Source organism: Manis javanica, chromosome 2 (genome assembly GCF_040802235.1).
Source record: "Manis javanica isolate MJ-LG chromosome 2, MJ_LKY, whole genome shotgun sequence".
In the NCBI taxonomy this organism is placed as follows: Eukaryota; Metazoa; Chordata; class Mammalia; order Pholidota; family Manidae; genus Manis; species Manis javanica.
The window spans coordinates 190,250,724-190,267,988 of record NC_133157.1 but is presented as its reverse complement, the minus strand read 5'-3'; the positions used below and the strand labels follow the sequence as shown (position 1 = coordinate 190,267,988).

Genomic DNA, 17,265 nt, shown 5'->3' with positions numbered 1-17,265 from the left:
TTGGGTAAATTCCAAGGAGTGGGATTCCAGGGTCAAATGGTATTTCTACTTTTAGTTTATGTAGGAACCTCCATATTGCTTTCCACAATTGTTGAACTAGCTTACATTCCCACCAGCAGTGTAGGAAGGTTAGCAAATATTTCTTCAAAGACACTTTCTATTCCTTTTTCTCTCTTCTTCTTCTTCTTTTGGTATCCTTATAATGCAAATATTGTGCCATTTGGCTTGGTCACACAGTTCTCTTAATGTTCTTTCATTCCTGGAGATCCTTTTATCTCTCTCTGCCTCAGCCTTTGTGTTCCTATTCTCTGATTTCTATTCTGTTAAGGGCCTCCTGCACCTCATCCAGTCTGCTCTTAAGTCCTTCCAGAGATTGTTTTATTTCTGTATTCTCCATCCTAACTTGATCCTTTAGCTCTTGCATATTTCTATGCAGGTCCATCAGCATGGTTATGACCTTTATTTTGAATTCTTTTTCAGGAAGATTGGTTAAATCTATTTCCCCAGGCTCTCTCTCGGGGGTTGTCTGGGTAATTATGGACTGGATCAAATTCTTCTGCCTTTTCATGGTGATAGAGGTAGTCGTAGGCAGTTGGTGTGTGGGTCAGCTGGGAAAACAACATCCCTTCCTGTGCCTTGCCCTTCTCCGCTGCCTGTGCCAGTTACTCTCATAGGGGAGAGAGCTTCCAGTTTTATTTCCTGAGCTGTCATGGGCGGAACAGCCATTGGGGCAGCCCAGAGGCCCACGGGGTGAGGTAGGCATGCCGGGTGTGCTCTCCTGTGAAAAGGGTGACCCTTCGCGCCCTGTCCCGGCTTCCTCTGTCTGTGCTGGGCTGCTGTGTGCTGGCAGGGCCTCTGACTCTGGCCCGGACAGCCGCAGAGGCGGCTCTGGGTGGCTGCTGTGGGCGTGGCCGCTCTCAGGCTGCTCCTTGGCTATGGTGAGGCCATGCGGGTGGGGGAATGGACAGGAGGCTGTTTATCGCTGTAAGGGGTTTCAGAGCTGCGTTGCCTCCCAGTGGGCTGGGGCACCTAAAATTCCCGGGGATTCCCAGCTGCTGGGCTGAGTGTGCCGGGATGTTCCATTCAGCTGTGAAGCCCCTGTCCCTTTAAGACTTTCAAAAAGCACTCGCTTTTCTTTTGACCCAGGGGCGCTGGCAGTGGGGACCTGCTTGCAGGTTTTACTGTTCTGTTTCCCTAATATCCAGCGCATCATGCACTGTGTGTCTGCACTTCCGGTGTGGATGACTAGGGCTGGATATTTAGCAGTCCTGCACTTCCACTCCCTCCCCACTCTGACTCCTCTCCTCCCACGAGTGGGCTGGGGTTGGGGGAGTGCTCAGGTCCTGCCGGGCCGCAGCTTGTATCTTACCCCCTTCGTGAATTACTGAGTTCTCACAGATGTAGATGTAGCCTGACTGTTGTACTGTATCTTCTGGCCTCTCTTTTAGGAATAGTTGTATTTGTTGTATTTTCAGAAATATATATGGTTTTGGGAGGAGATTTCCACTGCCCTACTCACACCGCCATCTTGGTTCCTCTGCTAGGTAGTATCTTGTTAAAAAGCATTATTTTATCACCTTCCATAGTCACTACCTTAGTACAGGTACACATCTTTGATAAACTGGGGTATATTAAAAAGCCTTCTAAAATTAATTTTAAATACACCGAGATTATTTTACATATGTCAGAACCCAAGTAATATCACCCAGAGCAAAATACAGAACATCTCCAATACTCTATATGTTCCTTCTTGCCACTAGCCACCCCCCCAGCTCCCAGAAACAGGTTGTCTAATAGACTTTTGACTAGTTTAGCACTTTTGACCTTCACATAAACAGACCCATACAGTATATACACTTTTATGTCTGGCTTGGCTTCTTTTATTAAACATATTATCTGTGAGATTCATCTATGTTGTTGCTTGTACTAGTAGATCTTTTTCATTGTTATATTATTTGGAATTTTATTAATGTTGCCAAATTTATTTATTTTTATCCAGTTGACAGGCATTCAGGTTGTTTCCACTTTGGGGCTATTGTGAATAAAGTTGGTATGAAGATTAATTATTTTGAGTTCAGTATTAAAAAAACCCCAAAATAAATGCTTCATTTATATACCATCTTTTCCTCTGCTATATTGGAGTTACAGTAGAATCTGATGCTGTACATACTACATAGAAGGGACTTAAGACACTTTTAAAATCAGGTTCACATTTTAAACAAAGATATACCATGTATACCTTCAATCTTTATACATGTTAAGCACATGCACAATAAACTCACACCACATAAGCCATCACAAACATTAACAACAAATGGATAACAAAATGTGATCCTGTTTATTATCACATTTTAGCACCTGCTCTGTATTTTCTAATGCATCATGAATAGATTAATTTAGGCAACCACACAGAAAAAACAGACACTGTCACCCTATCAATCCCATAAGACAAAGCATATAAGAAATGCTATGTAATACTAAGAGATGTATCTAAGAGGAATACAAAAGTTGATTAGTGTTAATTTGGCCATTTAAACAAGTTCAGTAAATTTGAGCAAATAAATTTTTAATACTTTGTAAAATTAACATAAATTTATTTCCCTACCATTGCTAAATTCATGTCAAGATAATGACTGGGTATGGGCTTTGAAAGGAGTGCTAATTTGCATGATGTGTTACATTACTGTTGTATCTCCACCATACAGGAGATAATATTAAAATGAATAAGATATGAAATAAATGTTTTGTTAAAATTAGTATAACAGCTATTAATATTATTTCAAACTACACTCAATAAAAGTCATGTTATTGAAGACAGATTACTTCTCCAGGATTTTAATGCAAAAGGGAAATGACAAACAGTAATAGTAACTAAGGTTATTAATCAGATTAATTCATTAAACAAACATACATATGGACAGTGAACCTTTAAAAACTATTCTTTTACACAAACTTCACCTGTATTTCCCATGTTCTGCCATAAAGCTATAAATTCACAAAAAGTAAAAAGATGAACGAAATCTTCACATTTTTCTCCTTACCTCCCATTCTCTGGCTGCTGTTTCATTAGTAGAATCTTCATTTGTTTCAGATTTTTCAATCTTTTTTACTACTATAAATCCAGGTTCTCTGGTATATTCACCAGTATCTTCTGCATATATTTCTGGACTCCACTGAATGAAGAAGGCATACAAGTGGTCTGTCCTATTAGAACAAGTTAACTATTAATAATATCAATAGTACTCTATGCTATTAGCTAGAATTGCAAAATGATATTTGTTAAATATCCTAAATATCCTGACAAAACTTGAAGACTTAAAATATACACAACATATACTATGCTTTACTTGAAAAGATAACAAAGCCCACCACCAAGAAGCCATTAACTTAAATTTATTTGACTGTGTTTGTCAAGCTGTTCTGAGAAGACTTTTCCTTGGTATGCTTTTGATTATTAGTTCAGATGATGTTCATGTTAATGTTTTTTTCTCATTAAAGAAAAGAGATGGGAAGGGAAGCTGAACCCACAATTTTGACCTAATTCACACAATGATCTAATTAGCTAAAATACAAGTAAACAATTTACTAATTGCCTATTTTGAAACCTGGATATTATAAGAATTATTCCAACTTAATAAAAACTTAATGTGTTTACTTTTTAAATGATTCTAGGAACATACAGTTTACTACTGGTTCTGAGATAGATGATCTAATCTTTTATATCTCATTTCCCTTTTCACTTTTATTTACTAAAATAAAGGCTGTTATTAAAAAAAGATAATTATGTCCCTAATAATACTTGAGGATCAAACATAATGTTTTTCAAAATACTTATGCTGTTGGTTTTAATTGGCATGAGTAATTGAAAATTGATCACAAAACCTCAACTAACATATACCAATTAATAACAATAGTTCTGGAAGTTATGTTTCTAATTTATAATTTTTTTAAAAAGTATCATTTCTTACATGGCAGATCACATATTAAAAGGGTGTTAAATTTCATCTTTCAAAGAATTTGTCCCTATCAAAAAGGCAATTTTTGCAAACTATATGTATATAATGAAGTTCAAAATCCTAATCCAACTAATTTTTAGTGAACATTAGCTAAGGTGCAAGGATAATACTAAAATGAAAAATTTCATGTGAAAATTGAAATAAAGCCAACAGTAATGAGAAAGACTAAATCTTTATGCTAGTTTTAACCAGAGATAATACACTTAAAATTTTTCATCTTGGTATCACTGGCAAATTTGAGTATTTGGCTCTGTGCCTTTCTGGTATTTGTGAATTATGTACATCATATCACATTTTAAAATTATTCTATTAACATTTTGTTGAATGCACAAATTATATCTGCAGGAAAGGGAGAAGAACTTAATTATTATATACTTGAAAGAAGTGGTCTTCACAGCAACATATAGAGTTTCCAAGAAGTAGACAGACACTTAAGGTTCTAAGGGATTGACTTTTCTACTTCCTTATGAGAATTTTACTGCATGCCTTAAAGGATAAAAACTTCCAGGGAAAAATTCTAAAGAGTGGGTGATAAACCCTTCTGTATCTCAAATGGTTTCTAATCCACTGATTTCTACAAAACTGGAATGAGTTTTTAATGGAGTTGTTCACTAATCATCACTAAAAATACTTTTTATGAAAGATGACTAAGTAGTTTTGACAATAGAAACATGTTTAAAGAATTGAGTGATATTACTACAGTAAAACTTTTTTCCATCTCATAGACCTTTTTATGAACAAAGCTTTCAGTACTTATACAAGGAAAAAGGGAGGGGACAACTGAGGGACTGAATTCTATCTCAACCTTTCAATAAGCAATATTCACCAATGGCTACATAAATTAGAGGACAGGCCCATCAAAGTAAGACATTTCAATGATATTTTATGTTAAATGTCTAATAATTATGCCAATTTGTAATTTATGTTGCTTTGATCAGTTATCTTAATAATTGTAATGATAAAATTTTCTTCTGGATTTAATTAACATTTGGAATAATACAGTTGTTGGTAAGAAAATTTTCTCCTGGATCTCTGTATGTCTTGTGAGCAGAAGCATTAAGTACCCTTGTTCAGCACTGTCTCTTCATAGTATGTTAGCACACAAAACATAGCCAAGTATAGTCTTATAAGGTAGAAATAGCATCTAACTCTGGACAAAGGGTAACCATGCTTACTGTACATAATAAAAGGTTTAGGTTGCCTAAACTCATGGTTCTTCTTCTGTAACATAACCCATGGCATGTAGAGCTCTCACATGGCCTTCTTCACATCACCCTACGGGAACTGAGGCTCACAGAACTAATGCAAATGCTGGTACTCTTGACTATAGCTATTGTGACTGTTTTCTGCCAGGATGAAATAAACTGAGGCAGACCAAAATGTTAGCTTACAAGTAGGGTAAATCTTACACCTTTATTATTTTGACAATAGTCACAGAAAAATCTTAAAATAATTATCATTTCAATTTATGCACACACACAGATGTGCATGTACATGTAATTGGTTGCAACAGGGGATAAAAATATAGTACCGTTAATAAGATTCTATGACTAGGTGTAATGGAAATACATGTTCAAAGAGAAAAAATGATACAAACTCTGTTAAAGAAGAGCACATTCAAGTAGTTTTTAAATGTATAGTTAGAGGGCAAACTGTTAGGAGGTTTATATTCTACTAGATATTTAAAAATATCAATGTAACAGTTTTAACTTAAAATGTATATACTGTACAGTGACACAACAGATATCCTTTACAATTACTTAAAACTTAGAATGAAAAATATTGTGTAGGGGATACAAAAAATAGTTTGAAGACACATCCTTTTAGTAGCTAATTTGGTGCTATATTTTATAGCAGGAATTCAGTAAGTATTTGAGGAAATTTCAAAAAAGGGACTATACATTATTACCTGCCTTGAAGTATAGGACATAACTGTGAGTATTTTGATGACCCCTTTTACGCTAAGATATTTAAAGTAAGCTTCTTTATTACTAAAACTGGGTACACATTCACATTTTTGCATTAAACCAGAAAGGGGGATAAAATTAAAAATGAGATAGAGTATAAAATAGAGCTAAATGATTTTGAATAGATTTAATGTCAAGTTGAATCATAAACTATGTTTGAACAGTACTTTGCCATTTCAACAGGATATGTTATGTACAAAATAATTTTTAATTCAAAGAATTTCAATAATGTTTCATATTTTTTTTTGTTTTTTACCTTTCTTGTGGGACAGCGAACCAGTACTCATGTTTCTTATCTCTCTGTGCATACTGCTGCATTGTCGCGCTTGCTTGAGATACAAACGTTTTCCTCATTGGTTTTCCAACTCTGAGACATAAGAACTTATGTAATTGGTGCCTTTTCTTTTCTTTTAGAAGTACAGAACCTAGAATTGAGATGCAGAAAGTGTTTATTCAGTTCTTATACACCATACTTAATTTAGATTAAGTGTTTACCTTCAGACTTCTGACAAATAATCACCAAATAAAACTTCAAATTTATTGATACACACTTAGGTGAATTCTCTTAAGTAACTTGTATGTTTTTCCATCAAAGATACAGTAACAGGCACAGCAAGACTAATGAACTAATAGCCAAGTTATGAACTGAAGTTATGACTAAAGGTGGTAGGAAAAAATGTGAAAGCTTCAGGAACTCCTTTATTAAATTTCTGTAGCAACTCTACTAATTACACTAATTATGTTAATATAATTTTATGCACATTCTCTATCAGCATTCTAAAATAATATATAAATAAGTTTGTAGCATTTTTAAATTTTTATTATGGTTGTTACAGACAAATTTTTTTTTTAATTACTGAAGCTTTTACATACATATGAAGGAATGATAAAATAATCCACAATATGCTAGATTCAGCCATTTGTTTGGACAGTTTATCAAGTTGAAATGAAGTATAACTCTTCCAAATAAAGATGTTGACATAAAGTACACAGAGGATCTGACAATATACTTGAATTCAGGATCCTGGACATTAATTCATTTATGAAGGTGGCACACAGTGGAGGAAACAGCACTTAAGTGTCAGATCTGGGTACTTAGTCATGGCTTTTTTTCTGTGTAATATTATGCAAGATAATGTATCTGACCCCTAGTATTTGTATTTTGTTAAAGAGTAAGCTTCTACCATTTTCCCTGTGATCATATTTCACAGTTTTACATTTATTAAGCAGTTTTATATTATGAAGTCACTAAACATAAGAAACATTGAATAATTCCCTATATTCCTAATTTCAAATTACCTAAAATCAGTTACTTAAAACTAATTTTAATCCCACTCTCCCACAAAAAAGAAACAAAACAATAACAATCTAGGACATCTATCTAAATATGTTGAACAATTTTTCTCCTTCTAGAATTTTGTCATAATAGAAATTTCATTACCAAACCCTGTACTCCAACAAACCCACTCAAAAGAAAGTACCCTTAGGGGGGCGGAGCCAGGATGGCAGCATGAGAAGAGCAGCAGAAATCTCCCAAAACCACATATATCTATGAAAATATAACAAACACAACTCTTCCTAAAATAGAGACCAGAGGACACAGGACAATATCCAGACCACATCCACACCTGCGAGAACCCAGCGCCTCGCGAAGGGGGTAAGATACAAGCCCCGGCCTGGTGGGACCTGAGCACCCCCTCCCCCTGGCCCCTGGCGGGTGGAGAAGAGTCAGCAGGGAGGGAGAGAAGGCCCAGGACTGCTGAACACCCAGCCCCAGGATTCCGGACCAGAGCGCAGACACAGTGCATGCGTGAGGTCCTGGATACTAGGGAAACAGGATGGCAGGACTGGTGAGCAGGAGCCTGAGGCTGACGCCAGAGAACAAAGAAACGGGAGCGGTTTTTTTTTTGGCGAGTGCTTTTTGGAAGCCTTAAAGGGACAGGGACCCCAATACTAAGGAAACAGGGCAGCAAGACCGGTGAGCGGGTGCCTGAGACCGGCACCTGAGGACAAAGAAAATCGCGTGTTTTTCTCTTTTTTCTTGGTGAGTGCTTTTTGGAAGCCTTAAAGGGACAGGGACCCCAATACTAGGGAAATAGGGCAGCAAGATTGGTGAGTGGGTGCCTGAGACTGGTGCCTGAGGACAAAGAAAATCGCGCGTTTTTCCCTTTTTTTTTTTCCTCTTTCATTGTTGCTATTTTTGTTTTGGTTTGGAGAGTGCTTTTTGGAAGTCTTAAAGGGGCAGGACAGGACACTTAGACGAGAGGCAGGGAATCTGGGGATCTCTGGGCACTCTATGCCCCTGGGCAACAGGGAGCACAGAGGCCCCTTACGGAGATAAATAGCCTCTCGGCCGCTCCCCCTCCAACGGGGCTCCACCATTTTGGAGGAGCAGCCCCAGCCAGGCCATGCCCACAGCAACAGCGGAGATAAACTCCAAACCAACCGGGCAGGTAGCTGAAGCCCTGTCTGAGCACAGCTGCCAAGCATAAGCCACTAGAGGTCGCTATTCTCCCAGGAGAGGAAGGCCACAAACCAACAAGAAGGAAAGCTCGCCCAGCTGTCACTCGTACCAGCTCTGCAAACTATCTCTATCACCATGAAAAGGCAAAACTACAGGCAGACAAAGATCACAGAGACAACACCTGAGAAGGAGACAGACCTAACCAGTCCTCCTGAAAAAGAATTCAAAATAAAAATCATGAACATGCTGACAGAGATGCAGAGAAAAACGTAAGAGCAATGGGATGAGAAGCAGAGAAAAATGCAAGAGCAATGGGATGAAGTCCGGAGGGAGATCACAGATGTCAGGAAGGAGATCACAGAAGTGAAACAAACCCAGGAAGGATTAATAAGCAGAATGGATAAGATGCAAGAGGCCATTGAAGGAATAGAAACCAGAGAACAGGAACGTATAGAAGCTGACATAGAGAGAGATAAAAGGATCTCCAGGAAAGAAACAACACTAAGAGAATTATGTGACCAATCCAAAAGGAGTAATATTCATATTATAGGGGTACCAGAAGAAGAAGAAAGAGGAAAAGGGATAGAAAGTCTCTTTGAAGAAATAATTGCTGAAAACTTCCCCAAAATGGGGGAGGAAATAATCGAACAGACCACAGAAATACACAGAACCCCCAACAGAAAGGATAAAAGGAGGACAACACCAAGACACATAATAATTAAAATGAAAAGGATCAAGGACAAGGAAAGAGTTTTAAAGGCAGCTAGAGAGAAAAAGGTCACCTATAAAGGAAAACCCATCAGGCTAACATCAGATTTCTCGACAGAAACCCTATAGGCCAGAAGAGAATGGCATGATATATTTAATGCAATGAAACAGAAGGGCCTTGAACCAAGGATACTGTATCCAGCACGATTATCATTTAAATATGAAGGAGGGATTAAACAATTCCCAGACAAGGAAAAGTTGAGGGAATTTGCTTCCCACAAACCACCTCTACAGGGCATCTTACAGGGACTGCTCTAGATGGGAGCACTCCTAAAAAGAGCACAGAACAAAACACACAACATATGAAGAATGGAGGAGGAGGAATAAGAAGGGAGAGAAGAAAAGAATATACAGACAGTGTATATAACACCTCAATAAGCGAGCTAAGTTAGGCAGTAAGATACTAAAGAAGCTAACCTTGAACCTTTGGTAACCACGAATCTAAAGCCTGCAATGGCAATAAGTACATATCTCTCAATAGTGACCCTAAATGTAAATGGACTTAATGTACCAATCAAAAGACACAGAGTAATAGAATGGATAAAAAAGCAAGACCCATCTATATGCTGCTTACAAGAAACTAACCACAAGCCCACAGACAGGCACAGACTAAAAGTCAAGGGATGGAAAAACATATTTCAAGCAAAGAACAGTGAAAATAAAGCAGGGGTTGCAGTACTAATATCAGACAAAATAGACTTCGAAACAAAGAAAGTAACAAGAGATAAAGAAGGACACTACATAATGATAAAGGACTCAGTCCAACAAGAGGATATAACCATTCTAAATATATATGCATCCAACACAGGAGCACCAGCATTTGTGAAACAAATACTAAAAGAACTAAAGAGGGTAATAGACTGCAATGCATTCATTTTAGGAGACTTCAACACACCACTCACCCTAAAGAATAGATCCACCGGGCAGAAAATAAGTAAGGACACACAGGCACTGAACAAAACACTAGAACAGATGGACCTAACAGACATCTACAGAACTCTACATCCAAAAGCAACAGGATATACATTCTTCTCAAGTGCACATGCAACATTCTCCAGAATAGACCACATAGTAGCTCACAAAAAGAGCCTCAGTAAATTCCAAAATATTGAAATTCTACCAACCAATTTTTCAGACCACAAAAGTATAAAACTAGAAATAAATTCTACAAAGAAAACAAAAAGGCTCACAAACACATGGAGGCTTAACAACATGCTTCTAAATCATCAATGGATCAATGATTAAATCAAAATAGAGATCAAGGAATATATAGAAACAAATAACAACAACACAAAGCCCCAACTTCTGTGGGATGCAGCGAAAGCAGTCTTAAGAGAAAAGTATATAGCGATCCAGGTACACTTGAAGAAGGAAGAACAATCCCAAATGAATAGTCTAACATCACAATTATCGAAACTGGAAAAAGAAGAACAAATGAGGCCTAAAGTCAGCAGAAGGAGGGACATAATAAAGATCAGAGAAGAAATAAACAAAATTGAGAAGAATAAAACAATAGCAAAAATCAACGAAACCAAGAGCTGGTTCTTTGAGAAAATAAACAAAATAGATAAGCCTCTAGCCAAACTTAAGAGAAAAAGAGAATCAACACAAATCAACAGCATCAGAAATGAGAACGGAATAATCACGACAGACTCCACAGAAATACAAAGAATTATTAAAGACTACTATGAAAACCTATATGCCAACAAGCTGGAAAACCTAGAAGAAATGGACAACTTCCTAGAAAAATACAACCTCCCAAGACTGACCAAGGAAGAAACACAAACGTTTAACAAACCAATTACAAGCAAAGAAATTGAAACGGTAATCAAAGAACTACCCAAGAACAAAACCCCGGGGCCGGACGGATTTACCTCGGAATTTTATCAGACACACAGAGAAGATATAATACCCATTCTCCTTAACGTGTTCCAAAAAATAGAAGAGGAGGGAATACTCCCAAAATCATTCTATGAAGCCAACATCACCCTAATACCAAAACCAGGCAAAGACCCCACCAAAAAAGAAAATGACAGACCAATATCCCTGATGAATGTACATGCAAAAATACTCAACAAAATATTAGCAAACAAAATTCAACAGTATATCAAATGGATCATACACCATGACCAGGTGGGATTCATCCCAGGCATCCAAGGATGGTACAACATTCGAAAATCCATCAACATCATCCACCACATCAACAAAAAGAAAGACAAAACCACATGATCATCTCCATAGATGCTGAAAAAGCATTTGACAAAATTCAACATCCAGTCATGATAAAAACTCTCAGCAAAATGGGAATAGAGGGCAAGTACCTCAACATAATAAAGGCCATATATGATAAACCCACAGCCAACATTATACTGAACAGCGAGAAGCTGAAAGCATTTCCTCTGAGATCGGGAACCAGGCAGGGATGCCCACTCTCCCCACTGTTATTTAACATAGTACTGGAGGTCCTAGCCATGGCAATCAGACAAAACAAAGAAATACAAGGAATCCACATTGGTAAAGAAGAACTGTCACTATTTGCAGATGATATGATACTGTACATAAGAAACCCTAAAGACTCCACTCCAAAACTACTAGAACTGATATCAGACTACAGCAAAGTTGCAGGATACAAAATTAACACACAGAAATCTGTAGCTTTCCTATACACTAACAATGAACCAATAGAAAGAGAAATCAGGAAAATAATTCCATTCACAATTGCATCAAGAAGAATAAAATACCTAGGAATAAACCTAACCAAATAAGTGAAAGACTTATACTCTGAAAACTACAAGTCACTCTTAAGAGAAATTAAAGGGGACACTAACAAATGGAAACTCATCCCATGCTCATGGCTAGGAAGAATTAATATTGTCAAAATGGCCACCTTGCCCAAAGCAATATACAGATTTGATGCAATCCCTATCAAATTACCAGCAACATTCTTCAATGAACTGGAACAAAGAATTCAAAAATTCATATGGAAACACCAAAGACCCCGAATAGACAAAGCAATCGTGAAAAAGAAGAATAAAGTAGGGGGCATCTCACTCCTCAACTTCAGGCTCTACTACAAAGCCATAGTAGTCAAGACAATTTGGTACTGGAACAAGAACAGAGCCACAGACCAGTGGAACAGAATAGAGACTCCAGAAATTAACCCAAACATATACAGTCAATTAATATTTGATAAAGGAGCCATGGACATACAATGGCAAAATGACAGTCTCTTCAACAGATGGTGCTGGCAAAACTGGACAGCTACATGTAGGAGAATGAAACTGGACCATTGTCTAACCCCATATACAAAGGTAAACTCAAAATGGATCAAAGACCTGAATGTAAGTAATGAAACCATTAAACTCTTGGAAAAAAAACATAGGCAAAAAGCTCTTAGACATAAACCTGAGTGACCTCTTCTTGAACATATCTCCTGGGGCAAGGAAAACAGCAGCAAAAATGAGCAAGTGGGACTACATTAAGCTGAAAAGCTTCTGTACAGCGAAAGACACAATCAATAGAACAAAAAGGAACCCTACAGTATGGGAGAACATATTTGAAAATGACAGATCTGATAAAGGCTTGACGTCCAGAATATATAAAGAGCTCACATGCCTCAACAAACAAAAAACAAATAACCCAATTAAAAAATGGGCAGAGGAACTGAACAGACAGTTCTCTAAAAAAGAAATACAGATGGCCAACAGACACATGAAAAGATGCTCCACATCGCTAATTATCAGAGAAATGCAAATTAAAACTACAATGAGGTATCACCTCACACCAGTAAGGATGGCTGCCATCCAAAAGACAAACAACAAATGTTGGCGAGGCTGTGGAGAAAGGGGAACCCTCCTACACTGCTGGTGGGAATGTAAATTAGTTCAACCATTGTGGAAAGCAGTATGGAGGTTCATCAAAATGCTCAAAACAGACCTACCATTTGACCCAGGAATTCCACTCCTAGGAATTTACCCTAAGAACGCAGCAATCAAGTTTGAGAAAGACAGATGCACCCCTATGTTTATCGCTGCACTATGTACAATAGCCAAGAATTGGAAGCAACCTAAATGTCCATCGGTAGATGAATGGATAAAGAAGATATGGTACATATACACAATGGAATACTACTCAGCCATAAGAAGAGAGAAAATCCTACCATTTGCAGCAACATGGATGGAGCTGGAGAGTATTATGCTCAGTGAAATAAGCCAAGCGGAGAAAGAGAAATACCAAATGGTTTCACTCATCTGAGGAGTATAAGAACAAAGGAAAAACTGAAGGAACAAAACAGCAGCGGAATTACAGAATCCAAAAATGGACTAACGGGTACCAAAGGGAAAGGAACTGGGGAGGATGGGTGGGCAGGGAGGGATGGGGGGGGGGGAGAAGAAAAGGGGTATAAAGATTAGCATGCATGGGGGGAGGGAGAAAGGGGAGGGAGGGCTGTACAACACAGAGAGGACAAGTAGTGATTCTACAACATTTTGCTATGCTGATGGACAGTGACTCTAATGAGGTTTTTAGGGGGGACTTGGTATAGGGGAGAGCACAGTAAACATAGTATTCTTCATCTAAGTGTAGATTAAAGATTAAAAAAAAAGAAAAAAGGAAAAAAAAGAAAGAAAGAAAGAAAGAAAAGGGGATTACTCCTTGATAGGATAAAACTATTGGTAAATCAAAGATTAACGTATGCTTTAAAGATCCTTAATTTTGATCACTTAAAGGGTGTCAGATAATCAGCTATGGAGGTACTCTTTTCTGATAATATTCCTTTCTCTTAATAAAAAAAAAAAAAAAGCAGTTCCTGTGTGCTGACCTCCAATGAGTTCTACACAGTGGTATAGAGGGCATGTCAAAGTGTGGGCAAAGGGTCTGTTTGTTTTTATGCAGAAGATCAAGGAGTAGCTTGGCTACCCAGAAAATGAACTAAGATACGATATGAGGAGGAGCTTCCAGCATCAGCACTCTCTGGAGGACTTGTGCCAGGGGGATGATCATCAAAAAGCCTCCACAGGGATACAGGCGATGCTGCGGTTGTGGCTGCGTCCATCCCACCGTTTCCTGGACTTGCCACTGGAATGACGAGGGAGATGTCTAGGTTGGCATGTGCATACAGTGAGACAACGAATTTGAGTGGATCTGTACTGTTGGTACTCAAACAGGAGTTGGGAGGGGTGCAAGTTGTAGCGCGCCAAAATCTTATGACTATAGACTATCTACAGTTAAAAGAACATATGGGATGTGAACAGATCCCAGAAATGGGTTGCTTTAATTTGTCTGATTTCTCTCAGACTGTTCAAGTACAGTTGGACAGTATCCATCATATCATAGACAAATTCTCACAAATGCCTAGGGTGCCTAACTGGTTTTCTTGGCTTCACTGGAGATGGCTGGTAATTATAGATTTGCTTAATTTATGTCAACGTATTCCTATTATGTTAATATGTGTGCACAAGTTAGTTAGTAGTTTAAAACCTATACATGCTTAAGGTACTCTACAAGAAGATATGTCAAAGAAATAATCCTCCCATGTTTTCTTCCATATGCTACCTCTATAGCTTTTCTTCTTCCTTCCTAATTACAACCCTTAAATAGAATTCGTGCCTCATATTGAATTTACCGAGCATCGTAATTCCTCCAGGTGGTAAAGATACCTCGAGACAAGTGTTGGGCATAGAAGCCACAGGGCATAAATCTGCAAAGAAGTAAAAAGCTAAACTTTTCAAACAAAATGGCTTCTCTCTCACTTACCAACTTTACATCTCCCTGTATGGCCCCGGAAGATGACTGGTTAGCCAGAGTCGGGTAAGATTCCTCAAGGGAGGAACAACCTAAGACAGGCACAGTCGCAGGAGGGCCATCAGGTGAGAAATTGGGGACCAACAGTGGTCAGTCTTAGAACCTCACCCCCCCTGTTTTGAGAGAAATCTTCTGCATCCGTGGATGTTTTAATGCCCTTGTCTAGCTTGGATTAACACATAGTCTACAGGCACACACCTGATCATCTACAATTGCTCTCTTACAACACTAAACTATGTTTTCTACCTTTATCTTGCATCTACCTACCACTTCAGCATTTTATTAAAAATAAAAATAATAATAATAATAAAGGGAGAAATGTGGGATTCACATATAAATCAAGTATAAAAATCAAACGAATATTCATATTTGACCTGATTGTTTATAATTCATAATGCATGATCAAAACCGAAAGTTTCTGTGATGAATGCCCTTGTACTGTGCACCATGTAAGAACTTATTCACTATGTAAGAATTCATTCACCATGTAAGAACTTGTTCGTTATGCTTCAGAAGATTGGAGACTGACGAGAATTAGGCTTGAGATGGATTAATGATTGTGCACTGAGCATTGACCCCCCTATACAGAATTTTATTGTTGTTAACAACCATTTGATCAATAAATATGAGAGATGCCCTCTCAAAAGAAAAAAAAGAGTGGCAAAACTACAACAGATTAGTGTATCAAAATGTATCACAGTAAAATACATATTCAGTGAGAAAAAAAAAGTACCCTTACACATTATTGGATTAAACAGAACCCCTTATTTTATCTTTCTCAGAGATTTCAAAATCTAAAGCAACCATTAGATGCAAAGGTATCAATATATTCATACCAGCATTCTTTACAACATCAAAGAAAATGTCTTAACAATATGAATTAATAACAATTGAATATCTTAACAATAGAAAATGGTTAAATTACTAGGCCATTAAAATCCTGTTTTCAAAGAACTTATTTTATGACATGGTAAAATGTTCATGACATAAAATTTAAGCAATAAAAGCAGGATAAATGCTACATATATGACCCTGACTTTATATAAAAATATATATTTATAGATGCATAAAAATGTCAAAATTGTATATATATGTGTGTGTATATATATATATAGATATATATATACATACAAACCAAAGATAAAAGATATATATGCCAAATGTTAAAAATTATTATCTTTGATGACGAATTCCAGGTATTTTTTAATAAATTTTCTAGAAAACTCCTATATTTGTCAAATGTTCTTTAATGAACATTCATTAGTTCTGAAGAAAGAAAAAATTACTACAAAAAAAGAAATATTTGATCTTTTATAGAACTTGCTTCAAGTAAATGTATTCCTTAGCATCTACCTAGGTCATCAGGATATGAGATGATGCAAAGAAAACTCAGTATTTTAAAAACTGAATCAAAACCCTGTACACCACTGGTGGGAATGTAAAATGGTGCAGCCATTGTGGAAAACAGTTCAGTGGTTCCTCAAAAAATTAAACAGAATTACCATAGGATGCAGCAAATCCACTTCGGGGTATATATCCAGAAAAACTGAAAGGAGGAGTCAAATTTGTACACCAATGTTCACAATGGCATTATTCACAACAGCCAAACTGGAAATAACCCAAATGTCTATCACTGAATAAACAGATAAAGAGAAATGGTATGTATAATAGAATATTATTCAGCTTTAAAAAGGAAAGAAATTCTGACATATGCTTTGAAATAGAAGAAAACTGAAAATATTATGCTAAAAGACATAAGCCACATACAAAAGGACAAGTATTATATGATTTCCTACACAAATTCTATAAAAAGTATATAAGGTGTGTATATTATATAAAAAGTTCATAAGGAAATCAATATGGAATCAATATTCCAAAAGAATAAAGGAAATGTTAGCTAAGATTTCTGAGCTGCACACTATTTAATGCATAATATATTAAGTAGAAACACTGTATATACAAATAAAAGACTTTTACCACAATTTTCCTAATAGTATCAAAAAACAAAACTGAAAGATAAAGTGGTCTTTTAATTTATCCTTAGGGCTACTTTTTAAAAGAAAACATTTAATCAGACAATGATGGAACTTCTAATATTTGGAAGGATTTTAGAAATATTTTTATTTCTAACTGTACTTTTAAAAAGAGATGGAATTACAGCTTTGGCAATTACAAACTGTAACTAGGATATTATCTGTGCAATGAAAAAAGACATTTTAATGAGGTAACATACTAAGAAGTAAAAGAA

At 36.8% G+C, this 17,265-nt stretch overlaps 1 protein-coding gene across 5 annotated transcripts in view; it reads right to left on the bottom strand.

Annotated features, from left to right (window-relative positions):
- The window catches only part of OXR1 (oxidation resistance 1), a 481,493-nt gene that overhangs the window by 34,494 nt on the left and 429,734 nt on the right, over nt 1-17,265 (bottom strand). For all 5 annotated transcript variants that reach the window (XM_073229956.1, XM_073229957.1, XM_073229958.1 and 2 more), the window contains 2 exons: nt 6,240-6,408; nt 3,042-3,204 (listed from right to left, as the gene is read on the bottom strand). In XM_073229956.1, the coding sequence (XP_073086057.1) occupies nt 3,042-3,204; nt 6,240-6,408 (332 nt within the window). The remainder of the gene's footprint in view (nt 1-3,041; nt 3,205-6,239; nt 6,409-17,265) is intronic.